The 16147-nt window shown below is 42.9% G+C and overlaps 1 protein-coding gene across 2 annotated transcripts in view; it reads right to left on the reverse strand.

The window, feature by feature from the left end:
• The window catches only part of TRMT1 (tRNA methyltransferase 1), a 733367-nt gene that overhangs the window by 195720 nt on the left and 521500 nt on the right, over positions 1–16147 (reverse strand). For both annotated transcript variants that reach the window (XM_044084732.1, XM_044084733.1), the window contains exons 12-13: positions 12615–12700; positions 870–978 (exon numbers count right to left, since the gene is read on the reverse strand). In XM_044084732.1, the coding sequence (XP_043940667.1) occupies positions 870–978; positions 12615–12700 (195 nt within the window). The remainder of the gene's footprint in view (positions 1–869; positions 979–12614; positions 12701–16147) is intronic.

Below are 16147 nucleotides of genomic sequence, written 5' to 3' on the forward strand. Positions count from 1 at the left end.
TGTGTCACCCTGTTTAGAAACGGGAGTGTGAGTCCCGGGCAGGGGAGGAGGACCAGAAGCTGATACGGCCACAGCCGTGGCCGTAGAGGAAGAAGCAGCAGCAGATTCTGCCGGGAGAAGCCCAGCCAAAATGAACTTGGCCCTGCGATCCCGCAGAGCCCGTGGGTTAAAGGCTGAACAAATTTTGCAGCCTGAAGAAAGGTGGGGAACCCCCAAAACATACAACACAGAGAGTGGCCATCAGCCGGGGACAACTTATAGCCACACACTGTGCATTCGGAGAAAGTCAGCTTTTGAGAGTCCGACATCTCAACCCCCACAACAACAAAAAGGCTAACTAACTAATTAAACACACACAGCAAAGGCAGGAAAGGGAGGCCTACATTAACTAAAAAATACAAAGCTTTACTACTTTTTTTTTCCGAATGGAAACCGGGGGGGGGGGGGGTAAACACTATCTACGCACAATAAACTGACTTTGCACAGTTAAAGCCGGAAAAATCCTACTCTAGCCTGGAGCTCAGAGATCACGTCTTGGCGAAGCCGCGGCAAATGAGATCTGGTGGTTGGAAGGAGGATGCAGTGTAGTATGGGCAAGGGGGGAGCAGCTTGGAGCTCGGACCTTAGCTTGGAAAGCTGCCAGCTGGGATCCATATCGGATCCGAAACCCACAGGTTGATGATCAAATGAAGTTAACTACTTCAAATCAGCTTTTTCATTGGTAGCCGTTTCTTATGGTCAGTGGTCTAGACAGCACATGTCCACACCTCCTCTCTGCAATGTTTCAGCATCTCTCTGCTCACTCAGTGCATGCAACTAAAACAAAATTTACTGCTGGCAGAAAACTACACAAAAGAAAATGTTCTTACCCAGCATCTCATGATGTCCCAAATAACAGAAGATGGAGCATCTGTCTTGATGGCAGTTTGACAGGCATGGGACAAGGATACCCTGTAACCACTATGAAGGATGGCTGACCTAGAAGTGGACAAAGATACACAGCTGTTAGACATACAATCACTATCTGAACACAACAGGCATCTCACAGCATGCCATCTGTAATAAAACTATTTATGGTCAATAGTGTCTACATGCTTTTAACTCATTACAGACGCGTGCATCTCCAGAAGTTTCTGCAGTTACCTCCTACTGCACCTGCAGGCATCAAATGTTGCTTGCTCATATTTGCATCAATAATTCCAAAAGCATGCTACACACAAGGTATCAGAATATTTCATCTTAAAGCATAGATTATGGAAAATACAATTGTATTGATATTTGACCTCTAATGCAGATAGAGATAGTGAGTATTTGTGTATTATTTGTATTGTAATAATTTTCATATTTCTCTAAATATCTCAACATTCAGGTAACACAGACAGAAATGCATAGCCTCACATGAACGCTCACAGGTGTATGAAGAAAATCCTGCTGCCAGTATGTGTCTTGCTTGAATGGTTATTGAGAGATCATAAGCTGTTTAAACAACATTACAGAATTAATAATCACTGCCTTTATTCTGGCTTACAGAATCCAGTTTAAGGCATCAAACTGATTGAATACCAATAATATATAGATTAATTTATCCTGAAAATGTTGTCATGTATAGTTCCAGAGATATTAGTATTTGTTTGAAGGTGATAACTTTATTTTTTAATTACTCAAGCCACACCCAGTGCGAGTTAACAGTACATGTTCAAAAGAGCTCTACTGGAAGGAATGAGCTAGCCAGTCAAAGGACACCCCAGAAAATGAGATGCTCCATTTCATAAGATCATCTCAGTATGGCTGCCTTCAAAGAAAAAGCTACACAGTTTGTGTTACAGTCGGATTATGATATATACCGATAGAAAGCCTTCCCATTACATTGGTAGAAATCCTTGAAGTGATCTGCTCGTCTTCTGGAAAGGGGTATTCTCGAACCAGAACAAAGATTCTGTGTTTATAAAATGGGTATGATAAACCCCAAATGTATACTTAAAAAATCTGTATAAATGAAGCCAGCAGAGATATAAATGCAATCCTTAGAATGAACTGTTCCTCTCATCGTATTTTAGAACTGTGAAAATTAGCTCTCTGGCAAAATCAGCTGGTTATGGATTATTTAATTAAGAATTTATCTGCACTTGTTAGTGAGGCTGGTTCGAACGGGCAAGAAATAACATTTTCAGGTAGATACCTAGCAGACGAGCACCATTACAAAAGTTATTGCTGTTACGTTATAGGAATAATTAACACAAAAATCAGCACCTTTTTCACATAGCTAACGGAGTTACACACAGATAACAGTTTTACACATTTTCCAAAGATTATATTAAGTGGCACAAGTACTTTTTTACATAGGTAACTAGTATGTTAGTCACAGGGCTGTTCACACAGAACATATTAAACAAAAGCAGCTTTGTGCAGGCACAAAAAGAAAGTTGTTCAAAGAACTGTTTTCAAAATAAAATTTGCATTAATAAAGTGAAACACCAAGAACGGAGAATAGTGTCTTTGTACACAGATGAGAGTAATTCTGTTTTAAACGCATGTACAGTTAAGTATCACACATACATTCCTGGAGAGATAGACATTGGGAGTGTGTGTGCATATATATATATAAATATATATATATATATATATATATATATATATATATATATATATATATATATATATATATATATATACACACACACACTACAGATAAAGTACAGTTGTGTACACTTACCATAAATGTAGATGTTCGAGTGTATTCACTGTTGCAGTCATTACATTTGGGTTATCTGCTTGCAGGTAGCCCTCAGTCGGCCTGATTAACAAAGTCTTGGGTCCTGCGTCGGTTGCTGTCCCTTCTTCCATGACGTCAGGTCGTCAGGGGTATAAAACATACAGCTGACGCCATTACAGTTTTTCTTGCCCCAAGTGTTCCCTTAATGGGAATCAATTAAATATAAAAGTACAATGATATACCTCCAACAAAAAAGCAAATACACCAAAAAGCTTTTAAGCATAGTAAAGAAAAGTAGAGGTATAACCAAAAGAAGTTAGGGGGCTGGATGGAGGGTAACCAGTACTGCAACAGTGAATACACTAACATCTACATTTATGGTAAGGGTACACAACTGTACTATGTTCTTCGTGTTTCACTGTTGCAGTCATTACATTTGGGTAGATTCCCACAGCTATGGTTGGGAGGGGGATTTTAAATAGCATTAGGACCAGCTATAAGGCCCTGCAGGACTGCAGTGGCAAAACCAGCTCTGGATTTAGAGAAAATTGGCAAATGATAATACTTGGTGAAAGTACATACAGAACTCCAAGTAGCAGCTTCTAGGATGTCCCTGGTAGGGACACCTCTGAGAAAGGCTGTAGAGGTAGATGCAGCCCTGGTGGAGTGAGGTCTGATCCCTGGGGGATAGGTTTTCCATGGTGCTTATAGCAGAAATGAATGCAATGGCCTTTCCATTTAGAAATGGTTTGCTTTGAAATAGCCTTCCCATCTGCCCCTGCAGCAAATGCCACCAGCAGTTGTTCAGATTTCATTTGAGGTTTAGTCCTGTCCAAGCAGAATCTAAGTTGTCTGTGCACATCTAAAGAATGCAGTATCCATTCCCCTTTGTTCTGTGGATTAGGGAAGAAGGTTGGCAAATGAATGGATTGATTAAGAGCCACACTGGATACCACCTTGGGCATGAAGGATGGATTGGTTCTGATGGACACACTGTCCGCATGAAAGATGACTAAATGCTCCACTGCCATAAGGGCCTGTAACTCAGATACCCTTCTAGCTGAAGGGATTGCTAAAAGGAAAGCTGTTTTCCAAGAAAGAAATTTTAAGTCCACAGTGGCAGCTGGGTCGAAAGGAGGTAGAATGAGTTTTGCCAAAACAAAGTTAAGGTCCCAGGCTGGGGTTGGAGCTCTCCTGGGTGGTCTCAAATTTCTTGCCCCTCTGAGGAACTGCTTGAGCAGTGGATGAGAAAAGAGGGGAGATTGTGTGTTATAATGAGCTGAAATGGCTGAGGCGTGAATTTTAATGGAGGAAAAAAAAGACAGGCCCTTGTGAAGCATCTCGGTTAAGTATTGTAGAATCTGAGGTAAATTGGGCGCTGCTGTGCTCATCCCTTGCTAGTGGTTCCAGGCACAAAATCCTTTCCATTTTTCAGCATACGATTTTTCTAGTACTAGGCCTCCTTGCCTCTAAAATGATATCCATCACAGGTTTACTGAGAGATGGTAAAGGAGAGATTAGATAATTAGCCAGGCTGCGAGGTTCAGTGTTAGAAGATGAGGGTGCAGAATCTGGTTCTCCTGCTGGGAAAACAGGGAAGGAGTCTGAGGCAGGTGCCATGGGGATAATCGTGACACACTGCGCAGGAGGGGGTACCAGTGTTGGCGTGGCCAGTTTGGAGCAATCAAAATCATCCTTGGTTTGTCCTGTTTGATTTTTAATAGTACTTTGGAGAGCAGAGGCAGAGGGGGGGGGGGGGGCATAAACTGATAGGTTTTTCCAGCTGAAGGACAGAGCATCCACTTTCCAGGCTTGTTTGTGGGGAGTCCTTGTGCAAAATTTGTTCAATTGGTAGTTCTGGGGAGAGGCAAATAGGTCTATATCTGAGCTCCCCAATTTGCTTGTCAACATGTTGAAAATCCTTGGTTCCAGTTTCCACTCATTTGGGACCATGAGGTTTCTGCTTAGTCAGTCTACCAGTGTATTTAATTTTCCTGGCAGGAATTGAGCTTGTAGGTGCACTTGGTAGCTCAAGGCTGTGTTCCACAATGCCATGGCTAGTCTGCAGAGGGGGTAAGAATGTGTTCTCCCCTGCTTGTTTATGTACCACATAACAGTGGTGTTGTCAGTCTTTACCATTAGTTGTCCTGGAAGAATGTGGTCCTTGAAGGCTGTCAGAGCATTCTGTACAGCTAACATTTCTTTCTGATTGATATGCAGGTGCATTTGACTTGGGTTCCATTTGCCCTGAATGGACTTCCCTGCCAGGTGAGCCGCCCCCCCCCCATGCATAGTCTGATGCATCTGTTGCTAGTGCTTGGGCAGCAGGGGGTGGTATGAAAGGTAGTCCCTTGTATTGGTGGCAGGCCTCTGCCCACCGAAGGAACTCTAGGCGTAGGCAAGGTATGATAGGAATCATTGCTTCTAGATCCTGGGAATGTTGACAATAGGCTTTTTAGATACCACTGTGGTTTCCTCACATGCAGCCTTGCATATGGAATTAGAAGAATGCAGGAGGCCATGAACCCCAATGCTTGCAGTATTTGTCTTGAAGATAGCAGGTTTTTTGTGGCCACCTGTTTGAAGTAGGTTGTCAAATGAATTTTTTTCTCTGGTGTGAGGTAAGCCATCTGGGAAGTTGTATTCAAGGTTGCTCCCAGGAATATAATTTGTTGACAGGGTACCAGTTGAGATTTCTTTTAGTTTATGGTGTACCCTAGACAGGTTAGAACCCTTTGTACAAAACCAGATGATTCAAAAGTATGTCCTGGCTTTCTGCCTGAATTAGACAACTGTCCAGGTATGGGTATATCTGAATATTTCTTTGCCTGCAAAATGCAATAACTGGAGCTAGGCATTTTGTAAATACCCTGGGTAGATAAGTCAAAGGGCAGTGCAGAGAACTGATAGTGAGTGTAGCCTGCTTTGAAGCGAAGGTATATTCTGCAAGACTCCCCGATTGGGATGTGCAGGTAAGCTTCTTTTAAATCTAGTGTTGCCAACCAGGCGTCTTTGCCTAGCATAGGAAGCAACTGGTGAAGAGTCAGCATCTTGAATTTTGGAATTTCCAAAAAGGTGTTGGTCCAGGATAGGACGCCATGAATTGTCTTTTCTGGGTACCAGGAAAAGTCTTGAGTAGAAACCTTGTCCCTTTTCCTCTTCTGGTACCAACTGAATAGCTCCCATGCTTAAGAGGGAAAGTACTTGTTTTTGGGCCTCTGCCCACTGATTTGGGTGTAGATCTGGTCAACCGTATGGGGTTGATAACGTGTGGAAGTGAAATCTGTATCCCTGGGACACTATTTAAAACCCATTTGTCCTGGGTAATGAGCTCCCAATTGTTTGCATGAAGAGCAATCTTTCCCCCCCAAAGGGGCAGTCAGTTGATAAGTGCTTGGAAATTTTAAAAGGAAGTCATTGAGACAGGTTACCATAGGGGGAGTCTTATTACTCCCAGATTTGGAAGTGGAGGCCCCCCCCCTATTGCTTGGTCCTGTATGTCCCCTGGGACTGAAACTTGGGGTTTCTGCTGTCTGGTTTGGCTTGAGAAGACCTGGAAGGGGCTGGAAAGGACCAATTTTAGAGGGCCAGTGCCTACTAAATCTAGGGGGCTGAACTTGTAAGAAGTATTTAACAGTTTGCATAGATTTAGCTTTATCTTCCATCTTTTTAAGAACTTCCTCAGCCTTGCTGCCAAACAGGTGGTCCTTTTAAGGAAGCATCCAGCAATTTAGCTTTAACATGATCAGGTAAAGATTGCTCCTTATGCCAAGCATGCCTTCTGAGCACAGACCCAGTAACAGCAGCCCTGCAAGAGGCCTCTAATGAATCAAAACCACATTGCAAAGTATGTTTTCCGTTTTCCAACCTGTTCAGCAGAATGCATTAAATCCTGTAATTCTTTATTTTCCACACAATCAGGAATCAAATTTTCTGTTTAAGCAATCCAATAACATGTTGCTGATACTTTAACATATGAAACTGGCAGTTTAAAGCCCTAATGGCCAAGGTTGCAGAAGTGTAAATCTTCTTACCCCATCTATCCAGCGCCCTGGAGCCTCGATCAGAAGGGGTAGGATTTTTAGCAGTAGAAGCCTTAATGCCCTTGGGCCCCTGAGAAATAGTCTCTGGATCCGCAATAGGATTTTTAAAAAGGAACTTGTGTGACTCAGGGACCCTGTAGTATCTGTCAGGTTTTCTGGGAGCAGGAGGCAAGGAATCAGGGCCCAAACTAGATTCCGAAAAAGCATCCTCAACAATGTCTAGTACAGGAGGAATAGCTAAAGGCCTATGCTGAGGCAGGAGTAAGAAATCCCTAAGCCTCTTTTTTTGAAGAAAAATCCTGGCTTTCCCAATGGAAATGCTCCCTTAGAGTATATAAGGTTTCACCAAAAGAAAAATCCTCTGGAGGGGAAGCAGAAGGAATAGAGTCCTCTGCATCAGAATCCTCATATTTAGTTAAGGGCAAATCCAGATCATCGGAAGAGTCCGAAAAAAAACAAATCCTGGTCAGAAGATTCATAAACAACTTCAGTCCTAGGCCTCTTAGAAGGGGGGTGGGGGGTTGGCTGCCCCTTATTAGAGTAGTTTTTAGATCTTCAGCCATTCTTATTGGTTTTTTAGGCATAGAGCCCTGAGCATGTGGCCTGGGCTTCTGTTTTTTAGGCATGGTTCGAGATTTAGGCCTAAGTGAAGAAGGAGGCGTCGGTTTAATATGCAAGTCCATAGGCCTGAATATACCCTCAGAAGCCGGTGCCTGCACAGCAGCTCCGGACCCATCCAAGGTAGAGACATCCGCGGGTTCATTAGTTGAAGCATCATGTGGCATACAGGATTCTGAATGGGTCTCAGTAGAGGCCTGCGAATCAGAAGTAGCGGGTATCAGGGGCTGCGAAAGCACCTCACTGAGTATCGGCAAACTGGCGACTGGCTTAGAAGCGTCATCGGCAGTTCTGGACCTTGGCAGCCTGTCTCTGTCTTTATCTTTGTGTTTTTTCGGAATCTCAGTAGTCGGATGGCTAACCGACGACATTTCTGGATAATTAAACCGAGAACCGAAATATTTAGAGGCAAAAATATACCGACGGATAGTGCGCTGATTAAATAAATCACAAAACCGACAGCAAGGTATGTCGTGGTCTGAGCCTAGGCAGGGAATACAGTACAAATGAAAATCTTTAGGAGGTATTTGGTTTCCGCAAGTAATGCAATTATTAACTTTTACTGACATCGGTAAGGAGCAAGAAAAAGTTTCCCCAACGGGGTACTTCGCTTTAGTTGAAGACCGGTTCTGAAACTCTAAAACAAAAATTTCAGGAGTCAGCCGACCGGCACTTGTGAACTGCTTCTGCTTCGGGCATCGTACGACAAGAAAGACTAATGTAATGGCATCGGCTGCATGCCCTGACGACCTGATGTCATGGAAGAAGGGACAGCAACCAACGCAGGACCCAAGACTTTGTTAATCAGGCTGACTGAGGGCTACCTCCAAGCAGATAACCCAAATGTAATGACTACAACAGTGAAACACGAAGAACATCTCAAGTGCACAAAGTATGTGATATGAAAGTTAACAGCTTAGTTATGCATTACTGGTAAACGAATTAATAGTATCGCGCCCTCACACTGCCTTACTGGACCAAAGGAAGGGATTCAGTTCAAACAGAAGGGATCGCACCCTCACACTGCCTTACTGGACCAAAGGAAGGGATTCAGTTCAGATAGAAGGGATCGCACCCTCACACTGCCTTACTGGACCAAAGGAAGGGATTCAGTTCAGATAGAAGGGATCGCACCCTCACACTGCCTTACTGGACCAAAGGAAGGGATTCAGTTCAGATAGAAGGGATCGCACCCTCACACTGCCTTACTGGACCAAAGGAAGGGATTCAGTTCAGATAGAAGGGATTGCACCCTCACACTGCCTTACTGGACCAAAGGAAGGGATTCAGTTCAGATAGAAGGGATCGCACCCTCACACTGCCTTACTGGACCAAAGGAAGGGATTCAGTTCAGATAGAAGGGTCTTTTCAGTGGTGACGCTTCTCAAGGCCAAGGGGACAGCAAGATACTGGCCTTTCAAAGTTCAAGTCAGATGGGGATAAAATGTGAAAGTTCAGCAGAAAAAAGTCCAGGCAGGGTCAATGGCATAATGGAACAGTCAGACAACATAAAGGATCTGGAGACAGTTGCCACTTATGCAGCAATTCACATTACAACAAGCTGCTTGGTGGTGCAGATGGCAAGGTAACAGCACCACTTCTGAGAAAATGAAATGCAGAAACCTGAAAGCTGATATTTTCAGATACCCCTCCAGTCCACCATACAAAGAGGATGACAAATAGAACCACATCATTCAAAAAGTGTTAAAAGGGATTGTTGGGGAAGGTTTGGGATCATGGAAAATGAGCAAAAAGGTAGCAAGATTTAAGGGAATAACAGAGTGACCAATGAGTGTGGACTATGAAAAGGCAATCAAATGCAACAGGGAAGCTGGACACAAACCAGAAGGGAAGGATGGCTGAGTGCAGGTCTTATGAACAGAAAGAGGGGGGAAAACAGTGTAGGTCCCTACTGAGGTAAGACTAAGGCAGAGAACAGCACACACCCTTATGAGGGACTTGCTTTATCTGGCTCTGATAAATGAGAAGCCTGTTGACATAGCCAGTCACTCCTCAGCAAACACTGGCACATTCAAAAATGACAGCTTAATGGGTGTATCTTACTTTCTCTGTCTGTCGTCAGTATAAAAGTGCAATACTCATAGTTACAGCTGGAATATTCACTGGTCTCTCACAGTGTGGTTTTATGTTTCCTATTCAAACTAAAATATGCTGGTTCCAAATTAGCTCTTCTGAAAAGATCTTAACCTTTACATTCCAATGCAAGCACCACCACATAAACAGCCTCCTACGAACATAAGATGCAATGCAAGAAGCATACAAAGGGATTACACAAGTTGCACAAGGGAAAGGAAATGACAGCTCACTGTTAATACCCCGTTCATTGACTCAACTGTACTATCCTGCTTCAAGAAGAATTGCAGCACACAAATCATAACGTACGAGTAACGTCCCAAACAGTACGCACCAAGAATTCTACGAAGTGGAAATATTTCAAAGCAGCCCACTTAGAAACAGTCCGTGCAAATCAAGTTCTGCTTTGGGACAAAGTACAGCTCATTATGTTTAACAAATACGGACACCCTCTGCCACGTAGCAGCTTCACAAAGCTATTAATATGGACACCCTCTGCCACGTAGCAGCTTCACAAAGCTATTAATACGGACACCCTCTGCCACGTAGCAGCTTCACAAAGCTATTAATATGGACACCCTCTGCCACGTAGCAGCTTCACAAAGCTATTAATACGGACACCCTCTGCCACGTAGCAGCTTCACAAAGCTATTAATATGGACACCCTCTGCCACGTAGCAGCTTCACAAAGCGATTAATATGGACACCCTCTGCCACGTAGCAGCTTCACAAAGCTATTAATATGGACACCCTCTGCCACGTAGCAGCTTCACAAAGCTATTAATATGGACACCCTCTGCCACGTAGCAGCTTCACAAAGCTATTAATATGGACACCCTCTGCCACGTAGCAGCTTCACAAAGCTATTAATATGGACACCCTCTGCCACGTAGCAGCTTCACAAAGCTATTAATACGGACACCCTCTGCCAAGTAGCAGCTTCACAAAGCTAATGACCAAAGATGTTTTAGAAAACAGCGCAAGACAGAACAGCTGCCTCAGTGCAATTTGGGCTCAACTAAATCTGTCACTGTAACAAAAAAGTAAAATTACAGAAACACTATGGTAATGTTTGCCAACAGGCCCTGCTTGCCTTTGGCACTGAGAACAAACAGCCTGCTTAATACCAGGTTGTCTTTAGCATCTAAGGTAACAACAACAACAACAAAAAAATTTCCTTTGGAATAATATGCAGGCAATTGAATTCATTAGCAAGTATTCTTTCTGAAACCGACCTCAGGCTAGAAAGTAGGACTTTGTTACAGAAAACAAAATATGGCTTAATGCAACCAGTGCTTAAAACATTCTACTTGCAGAAATAATTTCCACTACAAAGAATTGTCCCAGCTACATATTTAATACTGTTTGTTTTACTGACCCAAGGTGGTGCAGAGTGAGGTTCTTTGCCATAATAATCAGGTCCTATAACTGAACCACATTAAACCCAGATGGCCACCGACAAAGGGTCAGTTTTAAAAGGCAGTTAAACAGGACAAGGCACGTCAGCTGATGATGCTGCCAACATGTACTTTGATGAGAAGAGTCCAGCCTCAAAAGCACACAAAAAACACAAACATGTCTAATATGTTAAGGCAGAGGGTCAAAATAGGGCCGTCGCCTCTAACCCAAAATATAAACAGGGGCATTACTGGCAGAGATATTTCCCAGTGACTGGTTTTCTACCATATTTTAAAACCTGAAGTATTTACTTTTGTCAAGGCCTCAGCATTATCAGTATATTAAAACCAACCATACCATTTATTTCAGTGCTGTCAGACTGATGTGAAGAAATTACAGCTGTGCATTTATTTTATGTTGTGTTTGTAGTACTATAATTATGGTGAGACATCAAAGACAAGTTTAAGAAACTGGAAGGAAGGATTTACTGTGTAATCTATAGTTTTAGCGACAAATTCAAATGATATGATTCATGTGAGGTGCACGACATAGCAACACATGACTGAGATGTCTCAACTCCAAGAAAGTTAAGTTAATGCTTTTCACCTCAAACAGTTGCCAAAAATCAAAAGCAATCTTTTACCATAAAGTCAGCAAATAATGTCATTGAAACTAACCCTCAATAAACTTGTAGGCATTATAAAAGATGACCATCTCAAATATGATTACCATATAGTGCACACCATTAAATCTATACACCAGAAATAGGGCTCCCTTTATAGGATCAAAGGGCTCCTTACAGATACTGCAAGGAAAACTCACCACCTTCTTACAGCCAACTCTCTTATATGGCACTCCTATCCTAACAAACAATACTCAAAAGAAGAATCTTGCCTCCTGCTATAATAAAACAGGTACATTAGCCACCGGTCTCCCTCACAGGACTCACCACTGTCATAGCTTAAAGCAATTAAACTGGCTTGAACTACACAACTACCCAACATATTCACAAATGACTCTCTTCCCCTCTTTCCTATCACTACAAAGCAGTGCTTTCCCAATATCCCAACAAAGTTATCGGAGAATGGTGTCACTGAAAGAGCAGACAGACACGCTATCTGACACTGATACAGATGCCAGACAAGCATGCTGGACACTTCTTGTTCATAAGAACAGTAGGCCTTTCAAAGCAAAGAAAATAGCAACTTCACCATAAAGGAACAGAAAATGCAAAAAGAGAAGCCAAGTAATAATGCACTCTATAAGCAGGAAGCATTAAGATGAAGATAAAATAATTAAGTGAATATCAAATGTCAGCACTACAGGTAGTCTCAGTTAAATGGTCTCTTAAGAAACAATGGTACATTCAAGTCTTAGTATCAAGATGACTGTAATCCCAATCAGTGGTATCTATTCCAAAAGCTACCACCACTACCCACAATCAACCCATACCAATGACAGCACACACCATTTTGTAAAAGCCAGTGCCAAATATCCCAAGCCACAGTGTTGTTTGACACATTCTGGCACTGTGACTGAAGACTATTGCGCTATAGTGATTGGTAAGGGTTACTCCATTAGCACAAGCCAATAGCAACAAAATGGAAGGTACCTGTCTGCATGGAGTGCATAAAAAAGAGAACAGTCTGTATCCACAAAATGTAACCTATCTGACCACTAACCGTACCAGGAGACATACCTTTACTTTTCATATAAAATATGAGGAAAAAGTAAGTTAAGCTGATCACCTGATCTGCAGTAATGACGGCATGTTGCAGCGAATAGTACTGCTGAGATGATCCACGCTGTAATAAAGGGGGGCATCAGGCAGCTCCTAGTAGAAGTTGAAAGGAAAAGTCATTAGTCAGACAATTTTCATCAATTTCTACACTTGTTCTTCCACTCTAACTCCCAGTTGTTAGCATGCCACTTGTTATTGTTTGGTTCTGCTCTCTCCTACACAGTATTTCCCTCTCAATGGAAAGGAAAATCTATAACTGCAAATTAAGTACTTCATTGTGTGAATAAAAAGAACTGGAGGTGGGAGCTTTAGAAAAGGGAAGGGGAAAATTATACAGAAATAAAAACAAATGGAAATTTTGGGGAAATACATACATAATAATGTTCAGGAGGAGGGTACTGAGGTTTAAGACAAGCCATGAACTGAGCAATTTATGTATTGTTGGAGTGAATAACTGTTGAAAAGAAAGCATGTACACCACAGAAAAATAATGAAAATGTTGCGATGTTTTTCTTATCTATTAATGTGTGCGTGTGTATCTGTATGTATATATATATATATATATATATATATATATATATATATATATATATATATACACACACACACACACACACATATATATATATAGGTTATATATATATATATATATATATATATATATATATATATATATATATAGGTTCATAGGTTCATACTAGGCTATCTGCCAGAGGGCATTTACAAGCCTAGCCCATAGTTTTGTGGCTTACGCCACCCCTTTAGTATGGGGAACTATACCCATTATTTTGTTGTGCCTCTGTCGAGCAGTGACACTCAGGTAATCCCTGGGGTATATCTGCGATCTCCCATCCATTGGTCAAGATTTCTCTTGAACAAGGCCAGCGAGGTGCTCTGCCTCACATATACCGGGATTTTGTTCCACAGCATAGGGAGTCTTTGGGTGATGAATCTATCCCACCAGCACGTCCTATTAATAGCCGTGTCGAGGTTTAAGTCTCCCGCCCTTGTGGCTCTGACGGATCTAGATTTTTTGAGGTGAAGCATATTCATCAAATCTGGGTTTGACATGGCCTTGTATGTTAGGCAAAGGTCACCTCTGAGCAGCGGTGGCGACTGAATAGAGCTGGAGTTCTTTCAGTCGGGCAGCATAGGACAGATGTTTGAGACCCTTTATCCTTTTGGTGAGGAACTTTGTGGCCTCCAGCTGCTGCAAGTGTCGGGTCAGATACATTCCGAATGGGGCATTGTACTCAATCATTGGTCTGATAAGTGATGAGTACAGGGAGACTATGACCTCCCTTGATCTAGATGAGAATCCCTCCATGATAAGGTGGGCAATGTAGAAGGTCTTCCTAACTACTTTAGCTACATGGGTGTCGAATGACAGACTACTATCAACCTGGGTCCCCAGGTCCCTGATAACTTCTTCTGTGCTCAGTGGATTGCCACCTATTTGGTAGCTAGGGGCAACCTTGTTTTTCCCGAAGGGTATGACTATGCATTTTTTGGCATTTAACTTTAGGCCATGGCTCTGGCACCAGTTATCCGTTTCTGTGCGACCCTTCTGAAGGATATCTGTGTCAGATGTGTTTTCTACTATGGCGCCAGTTTGCAGTCATCTGCAAACTTTGTCAGCCATAACCCTCCTGTGTTTGCTTGTACTGGAAAAGTAGATGCCAAACAAGAGTGGGCCCAGGACTGAGCCCTGTGGTACACCACTTGTGACATGCTTTGAGTCTGACATGGCGCCAGCAACTCTGACCCTGTGGGTTCTGTCACTCAGCCAGTTTGCAACCCATCTTGTGATGTATGGGTTAACATTTAAGCTGATGAGTTTTTCAATGATACCCGAGTGGGGTATTGTATCGAAGGCCTTTGCCGGATCGAGGTAGGCTGTATGGACTGCCTTTCCCTCATCAATGGCTTTGGTGACTGTTTCGAAAAAGTCAACCAAGTTTAGAAGGCATGATCTGCCTTTGACAAAGCCAAACTGGGATGGATCCAAAGTCTGCAAATTCCCTATGTCTTTATTTATGAGGTCCATTATGATCCTCTCCATGGCTTTGCAGATAAGGCTTGTCAAGCTAATGGGCCGGTAATTTCCAGGGTCGGTGGAGGCACCGCCTTTGTGAAGTGGGACCACAGTTGCAGTACGCCACTCCTGCAATGCATCCAGAGGTAAGACTATGAATAAACAGCTGTCCTAGCTGTGGGTTTAATTCTCGTTGAGTTCGTGGAGCACACAGCCGGGGACACCATCAGGTCCCATGGATGCTGTGTTTTGCTTTGAGAGAGCAGTTCTCACTTGGGCGTTGGAGATGTTTGGGGGCTGCAATCGCTTAGTATAGATATCTCTCCTTTTGGGAGAAGTTTGCACTGAACCTGTCAGCCAGTATGTTGGCAATGTCTGTAGGATCAGTAATCTTCACATCATTTTGAACTAGTTCTGAGCATATCTGGGAGTTTCCTCCCAGGTTTCTAACATAGCTAAAGAAGGCCTTATGATTGTCTTTTGAGTCTTTAGCCATTTTTCTCTCGAAATTTGCTTTGGATGATTTTATGAGAGCGCTTAGTTTTGTACTTTTAGTGATCAAGGGTGTCTTACCTTTAAGGATTTAGCTCTATCTTGTAGTAGCTTCCTCCTTTGTTGTAGAGTTTGTTTATGGCTGGGGTCCACCAGACTGACGCTTGCCTTTGGTACAAAGAGTCTTTGTTTTGCTTGGGATTGCCTTATCCATGCAGTCCTGCAGGTGCTGGTAGAAGGCATTTGTAAATGATTCAGCGGCTTGAGTACTGTTTTCCGCCAGCTCGGGGCCTTAAAGGAGACCACACTAGTCTTTAGAAGTGTGAAGTCGGCTTCGAAGTTCTTTACTGTGGTCTTTTTATTTCAGGTGGGGTGGGATGAGGACCTCCAGCGAGATTAGTTTGTGATCTGATCTCACCAGTGAGGGGTATACTTCGGTGTTGAACATTGTGCTCCCATGTTCGTGATGATGAGATCAAGTATGTTTTCTCCTCTTGTGGGGATGGTGACTAGTTGTTCCATGGCATTTGAGTTTATGAATTCCAGGAACTTTTGGGCTAGGGTGTTTGGGCTTGAGTAATGTTCCCAGTCTATATTAGGGTAATTGAAGTCACCTAGTATGATGGTGTTTGGTGATACATTTATCCCTCTAGTGTTTTCAGGAAGGCCATGTGAGGTTCCTGAGTTTGTGAGGGTGGCCTGTAACATGCTACAATTTGCAGAGCAGTCTTGCCAATGGTTAATTGCACCTGGATGGTCTCCGATGCATCGTGGCGTTGCCACCAGTCTTGAGGTGTGGGTGTCCTTGATGAATATGGATACCCCCTCCTTTCTTGGTATTGTCCGGATTTTGGGGCGAACGCATGATATGAGGTAAAACCTGCTAGTGCTGGGGTGCTCTCAGGAGCCTTGAACCAGGTTTCTGTCACAGCACAGACATCGATGTTCTCCATACTGAGAAGGGCCTCGATGCGTGCATTTTGAGATTTAGACTTCTGGCATTGAGCAGCATT

This window comes from Protopterus annectens, chromosome 9.part0, assembly GCF_019279795.1.
Source record: "Protopterus annectens isolate FY-2018-M chromosome 9.part0, PAN1.0, whole genome shotgun sequence".
Lineage (NCBI taxonomy): Eukaryota > Metazoa > Chordata > Ceratodontiformes > Protopteridae > Protopterus > Protopterus annectens.